This window comes from Crocuta crocuta, unplaced genomic scaffold, assembly GCF_008692635.1.
Source record: "Crocuta crocuta isolate KB4526 unplaced genomic scaffold, BGI_CrCroc_1.0 scaffold55, whole genome shotgun sequence".
Taxonomy (NCBI): Eukaryota; Metazoa; Chordata; class Mammalia; order Carnivora; family Hyaenidae; genus Crocuta; species Crocuta crocuta.
The window spans coordinates 4,612,436-4,630,191 of NW_027530512.1; the positions used below are offsets into that span (position 1 = coordinate 4,612,436).

The following is a 17,756-nucleotide window of genomic DNA, read 5'->3' on the forward strand; positions in this document are numbered from 1 at the left end:
GTGACTGGTGAGGCTACAGAGTAGAGGACGAAGCAGAGACAAAAGTCTGAACGCTGAAGTGGGGGACGACCCATCCTTAAGGGCTTAGAGGACAAGGAGCCGGAGGAAGGAACTAAAGAACGCTGCATAAGTGGGAGGAGGACGGAGGCTACGCGTGTCACAGGCGAAACAGGAGGAGAGAACTCCATGGAGGTATTTAACAGTCACAAATGAGGAAAAAGGGGACAAATGCTAACGTGGCTGGTGACATTCAGGAGAGTTCAGGGAGCAGTGAGGGCAGATTCCCGATCACAAAGGAGAGAAGGGAAGACTCACTTTCTCTTCGAGGAGCTCCAAGGGTCTGGACTCTCCGACTGCCCACTCCGAGCAGGCCGAGCATCCTGCACTGGGGTGGACGCTGACCCTGCTCCCAGGAGCTACACGGCCTGTGTCCAGAGGTGGACACAGACGAGTCCATGGCAGCCACAGCCCCGTCCGACAAGCTGAGAGCGTGGCGGGCTCTGGAAGCACGCTGGAAGGCGTGGAGGATAAGAACAAACTTCCCCAAGGACACAGCACTGCGTCAAGAAACGAAGGAGACCCGGGACATGAGTTAGCCAGCCAAAAAGGAGGGGATGGGGCGGGCGTTTCAGGAAGGGAACAACGTGGCACGTTTGTGAGGGGTCAGTTCAGCTGGAGCAGAAGTACATGGCAGGGAGCCGTGAGCCATCAGCCTGGAGAGGTACAGAGGCGTCAGACCGTGCAGGACTTCTAAATGCCGGAGCAGTTTGATTTCAAACCAAAGAGCAAATCAGGGTCACTGTGCTACCAGCATCAGATGGCCCTTGAAAAGTCTACGCTAAGTAAAAGCTGTCACAGAAAGGCCACATATTGTATCATTCTGTTTGTATGAAATGTTCAGAAGAGGCAAACCCACAGAGACAGACTATATAGCTGAAGTGGTTGCCAGGGGCTGGGTGGGAACAGAGGGACGGGAGGGGGATGCCTAAAGGGGACGGAATTTCTCTGCGTGGTGATGAAAAGGTTCTAAATTAACTGTGGTGATGGCTGCACAACTCTGTCAACAGACTAAAAACCACTGAAGCGTACACTTTAAATGGGTGAATTGTATGATATCTGAAATGTATCTCAAAGCTGCTACCAAAAAAAAAAGGCAAGTAAAAAAATTCTTTTTTTTTTTTAAGTTTACTTATTTTGAGAGAGAGAGAGGGAGAGAAGAGAGAACATAAGTGGGGAAGGGGTAGAGAGAGAGAGGGAGAGAGAGAGAAGCCCAACCAGGTTCCGCACTGTCAGCACGGTGCCTGATGTGGGTCTCCAACTCACAAACCTCGAGATCACGACCTGAGCCACTCAGGTGCCCCCCCCCAAGTAAAAACAATTCTAAGGCAGTGGCTGAAGTATTTTAGGCATGGGAAAGACACGGTCAGATCTGCATTTTCTAGATGGCAGGAGCTGCAGCAGGCTGAACGGACTGGGGTGGGGTAAGACTAGCGAGTGGCAGGAAACCAAACCCACAATCTAAGTGTGTCTGTGGTGTGGGGGCGGAGGGGGAAGAAAGACAACAGAGCGGTCGCCTGAGGGGGCCCGGGGGAGGGAGGCAAGTAGTTCAGCCAGAGAAGAGGTAAAACACGCTTGAGAGCAAAGATGCTGTAAATGCAAGAGCCCAGAGAAAGCCCACCAACGAAGGCCAACAAAGGAGGAGGGTTGGGGTAGAGAGTTCACCGGGAGAGTCTGGCAATAAGGAAGGATTCTCCCTTCTCAGAGACAGAAATAACGAAAGTGTGAAATTAGACAAATATAGGACTTGGAAGTGGACAGGAAGGAAACTCATGTGGGACAGCCTGGAGCTCTCCGGGGCTAGGGGGCAGGAGCGTGGCAGCGCTGTGGCTTGGCCATGGCGGGGATCGTGTTAGGGAACTATAAGAGGTGAGTGAGGGGAGCAGGCAGTGGTAGTGAAGGCCCCACTGGAGCGGGCAGTAGAGCTGGTGAAGGCACGTGGCCGGCACCGTCGGGGCACTTCGCTCCTCAGAAATCTCACCGGGACCCTTCAGCAGAAGCAGGGAGAGGGACGCTACGGGAAGGGCCGGGAGGGTGGAGCGAGAAGGAACGGAACTAGACGAGGGAAATGGTGAAACGGTTCATAGCCGAGCCGGCGCAGGCCGAGAGGCTGGGGGCGGCCAGCGCAGAGTACAGACCAGGAGGGCCAGCAGGGTCCACGGGCCATGGGTGAGGGCGGCCTGAGAAACCCCAAGCCAGGAGGCGGCACGTACAGAAAGTGGAGGCAGATCACCTAACTTCTAACTCGGAGAGGCCCAAGGTCAGTCCTTTCCTATTGAAGATACAGTCACAGGAACGTGAATGCGCCTTGAGATGCTAAGCCCCAGAGCGAGGGGAGAAGGGAGAGAACAGCAGACGCCTCATTCAGAAACGTGAGGCCAGACAGCATTAAAGGTTTCCTGTAAAGAAGGCTCTGTGAGACCTCTAGATGCTGGCGAGGATGTGGAGAAACGGGCACCCTCCTACACTGTTGGTGGGAATGTAAGCTGGTANGCACAATGGGGGGAAAGGGGCCAGGTGAGAAGGGGGTGCCCGTACTGCAACCCCCCGGTCAGGTGGCCTCCCCTCTGCTGTGTGACTCTGAGGAGAGCCCAGGCTCTGCTGCAGCACCCGCACCCAGCACAGCGCACGCTCCGTTTGTCGAATGAACAGAAGAAAGAATAAAGGCACCGTAAGGGCAGTTTCTGATGGCCCTAACGAGACTGTTCTCCCTGGATATCCGTCCCTTCGATTTAAGAGAATGATACACCTCCAGGGGAGTTCAGGTTCATTCAGAGAGGGCAAGGAGGGGGCGGCTAGACTGGCTCAGGGGTCAGCCCTGGTCGTGCTCATGCCCACTGTGCTGAGGAGGCCCGCCGGCCAAAGCTGACCTTCGTGGTGGGACTGAAAATTCTGAGAGAGGCCACCTGCACACCTAAGCAAATCCCTCCTCTTCCTGGGGAAACAGAAACAGAAGCCTGGAGAAGAAACCCTTTTCCTTGTCTTCTCAGCACTCCTCACTTGACAAGCAAGGGGCTTTTCAGTCACTACAAAGGAAAGGACCTCAGGGGCAAATGCTTTCCTGCGGAGTCTGGCTGACTCTTCAGGATCCTGCCTCAGGATACCTGGAGCCTCACAGGCCCAGAAACATCTACCTGAAGGGAGTCTCACTCACCTTTTTCACAGCACTGGGTTGGCCCCTGTGGGCAGCCCCCCTACCCCAGCACTCTCCCAGCTGACCCTCACTCATGGCCAGCCGCTCGTGGCCCTACCAGGAGGGAACTAGTAAGTTCCTCTGGCTTGTTTCATCTGAAAACCAGTCACATGCAGGAAAAGAGGAATTTGATGCAGAGCCATTTCCACAGGGGAAACTGTTCTCTTTCATTTTTCTCCACTTAATTATAAACACAAACACAGAGGCATGCACCCGCATACACACTAATGCTGATATGCAGAAATTATTCTAAAATCTTGCAAAAGGTTTCTTTGTTGTAGTGCCTGGGCGGCTCAGTCAGTTAAGCATCCAACTTCAGCTCAGGTCATGATCTCATGATTCATGGGTTCGGGCCCCACATCAGGCTCTGTGCTGATGGCTCAGAGCCTGGAGTCTGCATTGGATTCTGTCTCTCCCTCTCTCTCTGCCCCTTCCCTGCTTGTGTGCACGCTCTCACTCTCTTGCCCGCACTCTCTCTCTCTCTCAAAAATAAACATTTAAGGGGAAAAAAGGTTACTTTGTTTATATAGAGCTTCAAGGGGCACAATGCTGACTGAATTTCAACTTCTCTGAGGCTTATGATTTTTTTTAATTAAAGGGACATATATCCAGTTCTCTTGGCCAGCCACAAATTGTACAAGAGCCTGATGTTATGGACTTAACTGTGTCCCCCAAAATGCCTAGGTTGAATCCCTAACCCCTCGTATGATTGTATTTGGAGACAGAGTGGTTAAAGAGGTATTTAAAGGGGACACCTGGGTGGCTCCGTAGGTTAAGCATCTGACTCTTGGTTTCAGTTCAGGTCATGATCTCACGGCTTCGTGGGTTCAAGCCCCATATCGGGCTCTGCTGGCAGTGCACAGCCTGCTTGGGATTCTCTCTCTCTCTCCCCCCTCTCTCTCTGCTTCTCCCCTACTTGTGCTGTCTCTGTCTCTCTCAAAATAAATAAATAAGCTTGAAGAAAAACAAGAGGCATTTAAGGTTAAATGAGGTCTGGAGACCTTACAAGAAGGAGAAAGAGACACTAGGGAGGAACATACACGGCAAAGGCCATGTGAGGACAAAATGAGGTGGTGGCCGTCTACAAGCCAAGGAGAGACACTTGAGGAGAAACCACCAGGGCCGGCACCTTGATCTTGGACGTCCAGCCTCCAAGACGGTAAGAAAATAAATTCCTGTTTAAGCCCCCCGGTCTGTGGCATTTCATTATAGCAGTGCTAACAAATACCCTTGCCATTCCTTTATTCTCAACTCACCGCTCTTCAAAAATCTTGTCTGTGTGAGGAGTTAAAACAGAAAACCTAGGGCTCCTTCCGTTTCCTTCCTGAACAAGTCAGCCCTAAACCCCTGCAATTAGGTTGGGCTGACGAGGTTGGGGTGGTGGGGCAGGGAATGCAAGTGGATGAGAAGGCCATCTGTGCGGCTGTGCAGAGGGGGACGGGACATTGGGACACACAGGAAAAATGATCAAGTAAGTAAATAAATACGCCAAAGAGTATTTATACTGGGAGTCCAGTTCCACTGCCCACTGTCCAAAAAAGGAACTGAGAAATATATGCGTACCGACAGCAATGTAAATCCTCAGTGCAACATAATTTCTTACTATAGCTTGAATCCCATTGGGTTTCAAGACCTTTCATGATGTGCCTCTACCTACTTCTCTCCAACCTCATCTCACACCCTCACCAAGCTCCAGTCACACTGCCTTCTTTGTGCTCCGTTCTTCTCAGTCTCAGAACTCCAGCTCATGCTGTTCCCTTTGCCTGGAACATTCCAACCACCTCCTAAACTGACCAATTCCTAGTCTCCCTCTAGGTCTCATCCTGAGAGCCACTTGCTTTGAGAGGCATTCCTCTGTAGAATGAATGTTCAGGACCCTTCAAAATCCAGGTGGAGGTCTTACTTCCCAGTGTGATGGTATTAGGAAGTGGGGCCTCTGGGAGGTGATTAGGTCATGAGGACAGAGCCTCATGAAGGGATTAGTGACCCTATAAAAGAGGCTCCAGAGAGCTCCCTCACCCCTTCCCCACGTGAGGACATAGTAAGAAGATGGCCAGCTATATATAACCAGGGAGTGGGCCCTCATCAGATACCAAATCTGCTGGTGCCTTGCTCTTGGACTTCCCAGCCTCTAGAAATAAATGTTTGTTGTTTAAGCCACTCAGTCGGGGCGCCTGGGTGGCTCAGTTGGTTAAGCATCCGACTTCGGCTCAGGTCATGATCTTATGGTTTGTGGGTTCAAGCCCCACGTCAGGCTCTGTGCTGACAGCCAGCTCAGAGCCTGGAGTCTGCTTCAGATTCTGTGTCTCCCTCTCTCTCTGACCCTTCCCTGCTCACACTGTCTCTCTCTCTCTCTCTCTCAGAAATAAATAAAACATTAAGAAAAATTTTAAACTACTCAGTCTATGGTAATTTTTATAGCAGCCAGAGTAGACTCATTCCTTAGCTTCCCGACCTAAAATACAACCTCTCTGTTCTTCTCTCACAGCCCCCCATTCTCTTCCTTGACCCTCATCCCATTGGTAACTCTGTATTTGCATCTGTGAAATGGCTGCCTCTCCCGTGAGGCTGCGAGCCCAGTAGGGGCAGGACCTACTTATTTGACCACCTATTTGACCACCCTATTTCCCAAGAGGAAAATTACATTTGAGTATGTGTGTGAGACAGAGACAGAGAGACAGAGAGAGAGAGAGAGAGAGAGAGAGAGTGTGTGTGAGTGTGTGCATGTGCGTGTTTAGTTTATGCATCTCAGATTTCTCACTAAAACTATTGGTAATAAGTGGAAGAGAGTAAATTCATAACTGTGTGGAACAGTGAGAATAACCACGGAGAAGTAAAAATTAACTATCATGGGAAAGCAGGCTACGACAAACAAGTGTTGAAAGCATGGTCCAAAAGCTCACTCCAGGACAGGATGAAGGTTTCACAGTCTTAGAGAGAGGAGGAAATCATTTCTAGAATGGGGAATAATTGTAGAATGTATCAATATTCAGCTTCAGCCTTGAACTTCAGCCAAATCTGGTACTTGGCTGTGGCACCTGAAGGTACAACAGGCAAATGTCTCCTCGGCATCACTCCTAGCATCCCTGCACCTGTGCGTGGTCAGTGGTCCTGGGTGTGCGTGCGAGTCTATCACATGGATCACCATCATAACGTGAAAGACAAACAGGCCACACCATTTAGATTTATTGCTAATATCTGAATATTCAGGTTAGCTAAATAAAGAAGCTTTGTTCCTACATTATGGCACACCTTTTACATTTGACTTCTAAAACATTAAATATTGAAATTGTGATAATATTTTAAAAATTTGCTAAATTTTCAGGTTTGTTCTTCCATCCTAGATCACTTACATTGATATGTCAATTTATATCAGCCATTCAGCCAAAATATGTAGCATCTCTAACATTAATTAGTGTGCTGTGACATAATGAGATGTTTACTGGCAGCCTTTAAAACACTCATTTTCAGAGGCAACAATGACAAAATGGGAAATATCAGATTCCTGAAATAAACCCAGAGCCCTGATGTATTCTATTTCTAAGATGATCCAAACCCAAGAGGAACATTTTTGTTTTCCACCCACACCGGACCTAAGACCTCTGAATTCAGGGGAATTAATGGTTTTTATTGTCCTCTACAACCACTTCAAAACACAGCTGCTTCCTCCCCGACCAAGTAACCTCTCATTCCCCCCTCAGAATAAAGAAAAGTCCCAGGGCTCTATTCTGATGGTGGGTGGAAAGGGATGTCAAGTGATCAAAGGTCCCTTTGGAAACACAAGAGACACATATGTGTGCACAGAGCCTTAGACAGTAGACAGACTCAGAGCCCAGGCAGGTGAGTCACCGGGGATGCAACTGCTAAGTACAAAACGCCTCCTAAAGTACTCACACCCCTCACCACCAGCAAGTCCCGCCGCCTCTGGGGAGGCCTCGGCTGGACTGGGCAGGGTTGGTGCCCACCTGTCCCCCCCAGCTGTTTATTTACTTATCTGTAAAAATACTCTGCTTTATCTTTAGCACAAGTGGTCATTTTTCAGTATTTTTATTTTTCCATTAAAAAATTTTTTTATGTTTTTTTAATTTCTGGGAGGGAGGGAGGGAGAGAGAGGCAGAGCACAAGCAGGAGAGAGGGGTAGAGAAAGAGGGAGACACAGAATCTGAAGCAGGCTCCAGGCTCTGAGCTGTCAGCACAGAACCTGATATGGGGCTCAAACTCACGGACCATGAGATCATGACCTGAGCTGAAGTTGGATGCTTAACTGACTGAGCCACCCAGGCGCCTCTTTATTTTTCTATTTAATGTATCTTAGAGATTATTCTAAGATAGAAATTATATTTAAATCAAAATTTGGAAGAAAATAAATGTTTTTAAAAACCTACTTTAGGGGCGCCTGGGTGGCTTAGTCGGTTAAGCGTCCGACTTTCGCTTAGGTCATGATCTCACGGTTCGTGGGTTCGAGCCCCGCATNAAAAAAAAAAAACCTTAAAAAAAAATAAAAATAAAATAAAAAAAATAAATAAAAACCTACTTTAAAAAATTTGTATTATTTAAGTAGAGTTGACATACTACATTAGTTTCAGCCCCAAAGCTGTCTAAAAAAATGGTTTCATTTCCTAACCTCCGGCTATCACATTCATTTATTGAGGCTTGAGTTTTAGGTTAACACAGGGATTTAGTTAGCAGTCTGAGAAAATGTTCCTCTCGTAGCTGATATTTTCCTTTTTTCCTTCCCCAGGGAAGAAGAATGAAGATGACCTTCCTACCAGCCTTTCCCTTTTTTCCAATTTGCTTTTTCCAGTGGCTTTCTGCCTTGGCTAATCAGAACTTTCAGAAGGAAATCTCATTTTCAAGGAAACAGTGGCAAACTGCAATGGGGGAGAATAAAAAACACAGCGTTCACACAGGCTAGAAGCATGTGTCACGCTCCAGTCAGTGGAAGCACCCAGAGCCTGCCCTGCCTGGAGTCCATCTGTTTGGTCTCCTGCGCAGGCACTTGGGCAGGGGCACCCACCCTCCACTTCCTACAGCCAATCAGCCAGTGGCCCAGCTCCCTTTGGCTCGGAGCTGGTCCAGGCAGCGTGCTGTGTCACCGAGGTAAAATGATGGCCACACACAGCTCCGGACTACGGACCCATTCTGATGTCTGGAAATGTGATACAGAATGGTTCTAGAGAAAAAACTGGTGACTGGAAGAGGAGAAAGGGAGGAGAGAACCTCGTGAAGCCCTAACGTGATACAGTATAAGCTAGAAACAAGAGAAAATAAAGGTTCGACTTAAATAATAAGTTTCTGCTTATAATCCCCTTCTGGGAATTTCTGACATCAAATTGCCTGGAAAACTTGAACTCGCTAAGTGCCAAGGAAAACAAAAGGCACTGTATTTTCTCCCCAGAAACTGCATCCTTGGGAGGAGCCCCACGATTAGCAACAGGGGCCGGGCTAGGAGAAGCTCCAGCTCAGCCCATTGTCCCTGTCAGATCACAACATACATCAAGAGAAGCCATCCTTTGCCCCTTGGGCTCTATGTCTCTGTCAAAGTGGAATCTGAGAAAGAAAACCACCAGTGGCAGGTCACAACTAAGCAGCAGAAACATGAACTTGCTCTCCCCATCTTCAGACCTCAGAGTTCAGGCCTTGAGGGGTATCCCCATGTAACACGGGCTGGCTCAGCTTGAGGGGAGCATCTCCTCTAAACAGATGTCTAACAGAGGAAGGGGTGAGGTCACACGCTTACCCAGGGGGCCACAGGTTGAGAAACCCATCTCACAGCAGACTTATCCCCTGAGGCTGAGTAGGCTCAGCGGGGAAAGAAGAAAGGTCGCACAGGAGGTAGTGTTCTCCTGGATCCCCTCAAATTCCTAAATGCTTACCTTGGCACGAGGTGGTTGAACTTGTAAGAACTGAAGACGTCTTGGATCTTTTCTTCTACTTTTGCCTGGTAAGAACGCAGGAGATGGGAGAGAGAGAAAACAAATTCTGATGAGCCTCTATCAACTTTTTCCTCCTGTTGCCACAAATGCCCATTGGTTGCAGTTGCTCGGTGTGGATTTGTACATCACGTACTATAAGACTAGATTCAGGGACTCTGGAGGATGATAGGCTCAGTACAGAAGAAACAGAGAATGCTCTGTACCAGGCTGGCATGCCAACCGACTTCTGAAGTAAACCAAGCTAAAGGCAGTTCTGGAGTTTGGCATGTGGTACCAGTTACTTGGGAGCAGACAGGGCATTTTGCTTGAGAGACTGACACCTACCTACTCCATGACGTTATTTAGGTGTTGTTACTTAACCAGCCATTGACAAACACAAAATTAATTCCTGCCAAAGGTCATACTCCTTACTGTCAGATCAAACTGTTTAAATACAGATTGAACAGTATTAAAATTCCCTAAAGGATTTACAAGAACATCAATCGCTGAAACACCAAAGAAACAGCACATCTGGTCACTGGTCCTATGTTAAACAAAGGACTCCACAGTCCCATAACACGAAGGATCTCAGAAAGTCAGGTCCCACAAAAAAGGAGATCACCTGTTTCCTCTGAAGAACCACACCACAACACGGTCACACAGTTCAGCTTCTGTAAGGAAAGGGTCCAGCAATGTAGGAGTGGATTGGTTAACAGGATACAGGGTTTCTCCTTCACTGGCATCCCTGTTCTTTGTAGTGAGCCATGTCCTCATTGAGAGTTTGAGATACATAATGATGTCCTTTCTGGGAATTTCAAAATGTATTCTTTATTTCTGAATCACCCACCGAGTTAGAGCACATAGCCCCTTGACATGTGCGCAAGAATTATTTGCAATTACAAGGGGAGCACAGATGTGAATCGTCTAAAATGGCAGCCAGTCTCAAATTATTTATACTTGGTTTTAGGATTTTGGTATTTGCCTCTAAACATGGGTCTGAGAGATAATCTGGCTAAGCGTTCACGATACTTCAAAAAACAGAAGTCACTGTGAGAATCTGACTCAGGAGGAATGAGGAAGTTGTCCTAATTCTTCACTATTCCTTTCTGAGACACTCACACAGGACTAACATAAAGCATCAGCCTAAAAGGAACACAGACTGCATTTCTCAATTATTCCTTCCTTAGCTGTAAGCTGAAAGGGACAGAAAAATACACAAGAAACATACGTCAGTAAGATCATAAAGATCTGCCTGTAATATACTGTTATAGCTAAGTGAATTGATGAGTTCTGAATGAAACAAAACCAAGTGGGAGGAAAACTCACTTCCTTTACCCCAGTACAAATCCACATGACTTAGTAATATTCCAGGGTGAATGGATGAGCCCATCACATCCTTAGCATTCTGACACTGAGACCCCCTAGGAGGAAAAGGGTTCAGCCAAGAGCCCCACCTTCAGCTCCCCCTCAGAGAACACAGCAGCCAAGTACTAGATGAGGAAAATGGAGATTTATTGCTAAACTCAGATACCTGACAGACATAAAGCAGAACGTGCTTAAAATATTCCCAACACAGTGTCATTTCTCTTCGGATTTCCTAATCACTCTGCTGCAGAATGAACTAGAGATATCCCAATGCAGTTAGTAATGAACTCATGTGTGAAAATCTAAGTTATGAATTCTAATAAATACCTGAGTGTTACAGGTCAGCTGCTCATAAAAACAGACAAATAACAATTCCCTTTATCTTCTCTTTAGAACTGGAATATTTTTCTAATGGCTTCATTGAGATATAATTCACACATCATTCAATTTGTCCACTTAAAGTATACGATCCAATGGCTTTTGGTACACTCACACTCACACTCAGAGTTGTGCATCCATCACCATGATCAATTTTAGAACATTTTTCACAACCCGAGAACGAAATCCTGCACCCATCAGCAGTCACCCCCACCCCTCCCTCCTCCCTACCCCCTGTCAACCACTCATCTACCTTCTATCCTTATGGATTTGTCTATTCTGGATATTTCATATAAATGTAATCACATGATATACAGTCCTTTGTGACATTCTTCTTCCACTTAACATGTTTTCAAGCTTCATCCATGTTGTGGCATGGACCATAACTTCATTTATTTTTATTGCCAAGTAAAATTTCATTTTATGGATATATCACATTTAGTTTATCTAGCATTCATCAGCTGATGGGCATCTGAGTTGTTCCCACTCTGGGACTATTACAAATAAAGTCACTATGAACATTCTTATACAAGTTTCTGGATGGACACACATTTTCATTTCTACTTAGATACGGGCATAGACCTAAGGAGTAGAATGGTGGGATCATATGGTAACTATGTTTAACTCTTTGAGGGACTGTTAGACTGTTTTCCTTTTTTTTTTTTTAAAGTTTATGTATTTATTTTGAGACAGAGAGAGAGAGTGAGAGAGCAAGGACACTAGTGAGGGAGGAACAGAGAGAGAGGGAGAGAGAGAGAATCCCAAGCAGGTTCTGCAAGGTTAGCACAGAGTCCGATGCGGGGCTTGAAACCACAAACTGTGAGATCGTAATCGGAGCCAAAGTCAAGAGTCAGATGCTTAACCGACTGAACCACCATGTGTCCCTAGACTGTTTTCCAAAGCAGTCATACCATTTTACATTTCCATAGGCAATGTATGAGTGTTCTAATTTCTTCACATCCTCACCAACACATGTTACTCTCTGTGGGTTTGATTATACCCATCCTAGTGGCTGTGAAGCAATATTTCATTGATTGCAATTCTCTGATGGCTAATTATGTTGAGTACCTTTTTATGGACTTATTGGCCACTTGTATATCTTCTTTAGAAAAATGTCTATTCAAAGACTTCATTCTTTTTTTTAAGATTGTTGTCTTTTTATTACTGAATTGTAATACTGCCTTATATACTCTAGACACGGTCCCTTATCAGACACATGATTTACAAAAATTTGCTCCAACTCACAAATCCTCAAGATCATGACCTGAGCCGAAGTCGGACACTTAGCCGACTAAGCCACCCAGGCACCCCTAGAATACAACTTTAAAAATAATGCTTAGCAATTCGCCTGCAAATTTTTTGACAAATAGTAACAGATTAATATAGAAATTAAAAAGAACTCATCTGAGGGGGGCACCTGGGTGGCTCAGTCGGTCATGTATCCGAATCTTGATTTCGGCTTAGGTCATGATATCAGGATTATGGGATCAAGACCCACATCAGCTCCATGCTGGGCGTGGAGTTCTTTCCTGCTTAAAAAAGAACTCATCTCGGAAAGAGAAAATCAAAGTAATCTCCAAAACATGCAATATCCTTTTTTGCCTTCCCTCTTCCCTCCCTCTCCTGCAGAGTGTTACATAAAATCTGAGTAAATTTGTTACTGAGAAAACGTAAGCATTCTTTGCTCTGATTCTTTGCTCTGTAGCAGAAGGAAAGCAGATAAGCTATTTGTATACAAAGGCATTACCATAGCAGGCCTGAGACTGCTATCCTTGGAAAGGCCAGCTTGAAAGGTTGACCCTTGGCCGGTGTCTGGAAACCTAAATTTGGAGAGGGTCCCCACTATTCCCAGAACTGAAGAGTGGCTCACTGGACTGAAACTGTATCCACAATCTTGTTTATGCCAAACAGCTACTTTCTTTCTGCGAGTCTGGAATGTTGTGCCTTGCTGGGCAGAAGGTATGTATGTGACCAACCCCCAGTAAGAACCCTGAGCCCCGAGGATCTAACAAGCTTCTCGGGTAGACAACACTTTGCATGCGCTGTTGCAATTTGATGCCGAGAAACGAAGCGCGTCCTGTGTGACTCTACTGGGAGACAAATCTTGGAAGCTTGTGTCTGGTTTCCTCCAGACTTCACCCTGTGAGCCCTTCACTTGCTGATTTTGCTTTGTAGGCTTTTGCAGTAATAACTCATAACCATGACTATAACTATATACTGAATTCTCTGGATCCCTGTAGTGAACTAGGGGTAGTCTTGGGGACCCTAAACATGTTAGGAGATTTAGAAATTCAGCCTTTGGGACAGAATTAAGAGAAGCAGTCATAACAACTATTTAATATGTATAGGCAAGATCTATAACTAAATTCCTTTTAAAATTTTTATCAAAGTCCTCACTTTAAATATATGACATTAATTATTAAAAAAAAAAGAAAAAAAGAAAAGAAAAGAAAAGAAAAGCTACCAGGGTGCCTGGGTGGCTCAGTCGGTTAAGCGTCCGGCTCAGGTCATGATCTCATGGTTCGTGGGTTCGAGCCCCACGTTGGGCTCTGTGCTGACAGCTAGCTCAGAGCCTGGAGGCTGTTTCAGATTCTGTGTCTCCCTCTCTCTCTGACCCTCCCCTGCTCATGCTGTCTCTCTCTCAGAAATAAATAAAAACATTTAAAAAATCTTTAAAAAGTTACCTTAGCCATGAAAACTCTGAATATATAGTTCTCAAATCAGAATTAAAAAAAAAAATCAGCTTCAATACCGCATAGGGATGCCAAAGCATGCCCACTTTGCCTGAACTCTTCCTTTATCTTGGATTTCCATGCTTCCCTTTCCATTTCAAAGGAACACACTAATCTATTCTAGTCACTCTCTCCTTTCAGCCTGAAAACCCCAATAGGCAAGGCAGTTACCAGTGGGGACAATACAAAGGCTGATTAACAGCCCCATAACAACAGATAACTTTTCTTTTGCATAAGTAGCAAACGGTCCATAGGTTCATTTCCCTTGGGCACAGGGCACACAGTTCATAACCATGTTAATGAAAGTGATATGACTCTTTTGGGAGGAGGATGACAGCCTAAAGCATCTGATCTGTTTCAGAAACACTGCTATATGAAATGTTACAAGAAATATCACCAAGATGAGTCACCAAAAGATTTAGTCCTAAGGGATTAGCTCTTCAAAATTTTTAAATAGCCTGGAAGAGAAATAACTTTGACTAGTTCAAATTTCACATACACACACACACACACACACACACACACACACACACACACACACACACATATATAGAAAGAATCTTGAGGAGGGGCGCCCGGGTGGCTCTGTCAGTTGAGCGTCTGACTCTTGATTTTGGCTCAGATCCAGGCCCGCTGTCAGCGCAGAGCCCACTTGGGATTCTCTTTCTCTCTCCCTCTCTCTCTGCCCCTCCCCTGCTTGCTCTCTCTCAAAAATAAATAAATAAATAAACTTTAAAATAAAATAAAATAAAAATAAATCCTTTAGTCATCTATATGAAAGACAGCAATTAGGTGGAGGGTAAACAGATGCTGTCAACTGTTTTGTATATTTAATATTTTTTATAATAAAATGTTGGATGAAAATATTAAGAATCAAAACAAAACAAAACACTTAATACCCAAATTTCACCATGACTACTTTAGGCCTAAAATTTTTGAAAGATAAATACATTTACAGACACACATACGCTGCATCCATATCCCAAGAGGCCTCGACTTTTCTACTTCTGTGGCCACCTTTGCCTTACTCCATTTTAGCAAGAATCCTACCAAATTGGCGTAGCCAGAATACTCCATCTCTTTTCTTCTTTTTTTTTTTCCTTAATTCTCAAGTTAGATAACAGACAGTGTAGTCTTGACTTCAGGAGTAGAACCCATTGATTCATCTCTCATGAATGGCCCATCCTTAATATCTGGTCATCCTCAGTATCTGACTGGGTTCCTCATCCTCCACTGTCCCCCAGTGATGTCTGATACCCTGGCCTGCCTTTAGGAGGAATCCTGTTCATTTGGGCTAGCCAGAACCCCTCTTTTCTCCTCATTAGTCCTCTTAGTAAGTTTCCATCCACCAAATCCCTCCACCTTGCTCCCGGACTATAAATTCCCACTTTCCCTTGTATTCAGAGTTGAGCCCAATCTTTCTCCCCTTACTGCAAATGTCACCATAGTAATAGTCTTGAATACAAAGACTTCCTTTAACAAGTGTCATAAGTAATTTTTCTCCTAATAATACTACCTATTGGGGTGCCTGGATGGCTCTGTTGGTTAAGCGTCGGACTCTTGATTTCGGCTCAGGCACTGATCTTAAAATTTCATGAAACTGAGCTCCACATCAGGTTCTATCAGGCTCTGCACTGACAGTGCAGTGCCTGCTTGAGACTCCCTCCTTCCCTCCCTTTCTCTCTCTCTCTCCCCCCCCCTCAGCTTTCTCTGTCCCTCCCCCACTCACTTGTGCATGCACTCTCTCAAAATAAATAAGCATTCTGTAAAAACAAAAATAAAAACAAACAAAAAGAACACAATACCACCCACACCCACTGGCAGAGTGACTAAAGTTGAAAAAACCAATACCACCAAATGCTGGCAAGTTGTAGCGCAACCAGCGCTCTTATTATACAATGTGGGTGAGGGTATAAAATGTACAACCACTCTGGAAAAGGCCAGCAGTTTCTTATAAAACTCAGCATACACCCACCGCATGATGCAACAATTCCACTTTTAGGTCTTTCCTCAAGAGAAATGAAAATATATGCTCATAAAAAGATTTCTACAAGAATGTAGCATTTATAGCAGCTAATATCCAAAATCTAGAAATAGTTCAGTTGTCCAAGGACAACTGAATCAATTAACAGTGTTAAATCAATAACAGGGTTAAAAAGAAAACCAGAGACCCCAAATAAAGTCACTTATGCTAGGCCACATTACCAAACTGGGGCTTAATCCCTAAACTAACTGCACTTTCAACGTCCCCCAGACATGTAATCTTAACCAGTCAAGAATTTTCTGGTCAGTGCCAATAAGGTAACTTGTCACATGGGTCCTCTCCATGGACGTGGACATGAAAAGGGTGACTACCCAAAATAAACTTTTTTTCTGTGTATGACTTCCTTGTTCTACCTTTAAAAACTTCTCCCTTTCTGTAGCCCTTTGGAGTTCCTTTCTAGAATGGATGCTGTGCAATTAATGAATTGTTTAATAAAGTCAATTAGATATTCAAATTTATTCAGCTGAATTGTGGTTTTTAACAGATTAGGTGGCAGCACTGAGATCCAAAGAAAACTCTGTGATGACATGTAGAGACAATGACAAGCACAGGTGGGGTGCCCTGCAAACCCTTTTGGGTTCATGGTCTTTCTCGCCATTCCTGAGGGCCCCTGGCAAGATCCTCTCAGGGGAGCACCTCATCTGATTGGCTTTCAAGTCTAGGGTTACTGGTCAATCCTCCCTAGTCCTTAGCCCTGGGTTCAATCTGCAATTCTAGGTCAGAATCCTTTCCCAAGTTCCAGTCCACAGTCTCCTCTGATGGAGTCTGCTGGCTTAATTCAGCTTGGAAATTACTGTTGGTGTGCACAGGGGCTGCTATTAGCCAATCTGCAGTAACTTCTAAACCCCAGCCCTCGGTTCCGTCTTCGGATTCCATGCAGGGAACTACTGGTGGCAGCTGCAATTCTCCATTTGTTTGGAATTCAGCCCTCCGCCCCCTTTCTTTGAAGTTGGCTGGTTCAACGTTTTCCTCAGTCCCTAGTTCTCTGGTTAGTAGTGCTGCTTTCTGTTATGTGCACATGAGGTAAAGGCGTAAGTCAAAGAAAAACGAAAGAAAGAAAAGAAAGAAAGAAAGAAAGAAAGAAAGAAAGAAAGAAAGAAAGAAAGAAAGAAAGAAAGAAAGAAAGAAGGAAAGAAAGAATGGGATCCTTAAAATCTAAAGAATTAAATGCTCACCTTCTGGTACATCTGCTTATTTCATATCTAAGACCTATGGTCTCAGAAGCCATAAAGAGATAATTGTTTTGAGTCCTAAAGAACTTGGCTTGGTAACTGTCAGGAGCCCCAAAATAATGCCAGACAGAAAAAGGCCAGTCAGAAGCACAGAATACTTTCCATTCACAGGTAAGTGGTAAAAATCAACTAATGCATCTGGTACTTTCTCTTCTGCAGCTTCTATCTACCGCTCATAAAATGATGCACCAGCTTCCATATCATGGACTATCAAGTCTCTTCTTCCTACAACTCTCCCTCTCTTCCACAGGAGGACCCTTCCAGAAAGCGGGTTTGCTGCCTGAGACTCATGCTAATGCTGAAGATACAGTGAGTGAAAGAATCATTAGTAGATAAACTACAAGGAAAGGATTTCCCTTAAAAAATAAAAATACCCTCAGGAAAAATAAATCTCTTTATAACCAATCCTTACAATGTACCTTTTCCTATAGGAAGTCCTTTTAGTCTCTTTATTTTAAATACAAAATACCAGTTGGGGTTGATCTATGGGTCTAAAACAACCTCAATCAAGCTCTGGTTTGGGCTGCTTATAAGAGGTAAGCTGATGGTATCAAGAAAAGATGACAAATTAAGCACAGATTTAGCAATTTATTCCTGAGGATATGAACTCACGCTAAGCCCCGACTGTAAACCCTTCTAAAGATCATTTTTAAAAAATAATAAATAGTAGTTAAGTTGTAGTGATCACATATATACACCAACTGGATACATTGTAAAAGAATTCTAATGTTACACAATTGGGTAGTTGTAACTTGGGAAAAATATTCTTACTCACATTCAAAAGGGATTTATCTCAAAAAGCTGAAAATGTGGTCTGGAAAAATATACTGGTTGATCCAA

The 17,756-nt window shown here is 44.9% G+C and overlaps 1 protein-coding gene across 1 annotated transcript in view; it reads right to left on the minus strand.

Annotated features, from left to right (window-relative positions):
- The window catches only part of FNTB (farnesyltransferase, CAAX box, subunit beta), a 64,918-nt gene that overhangs the window by 41,193 nt on the left and 5,969 nt on the right, over positions 1-17,756 (minus strand). The window contains exon 2 of the mRNA XM_077767179.1: positions 9,127-9,191. Coding sequence (XP_077623305.1) covers positions 9,127-9,191 — 65 coding nt within the window. The remainder of the gene's footprint in view (positions 1-9,126; positions 9,192-17,756) is intronic.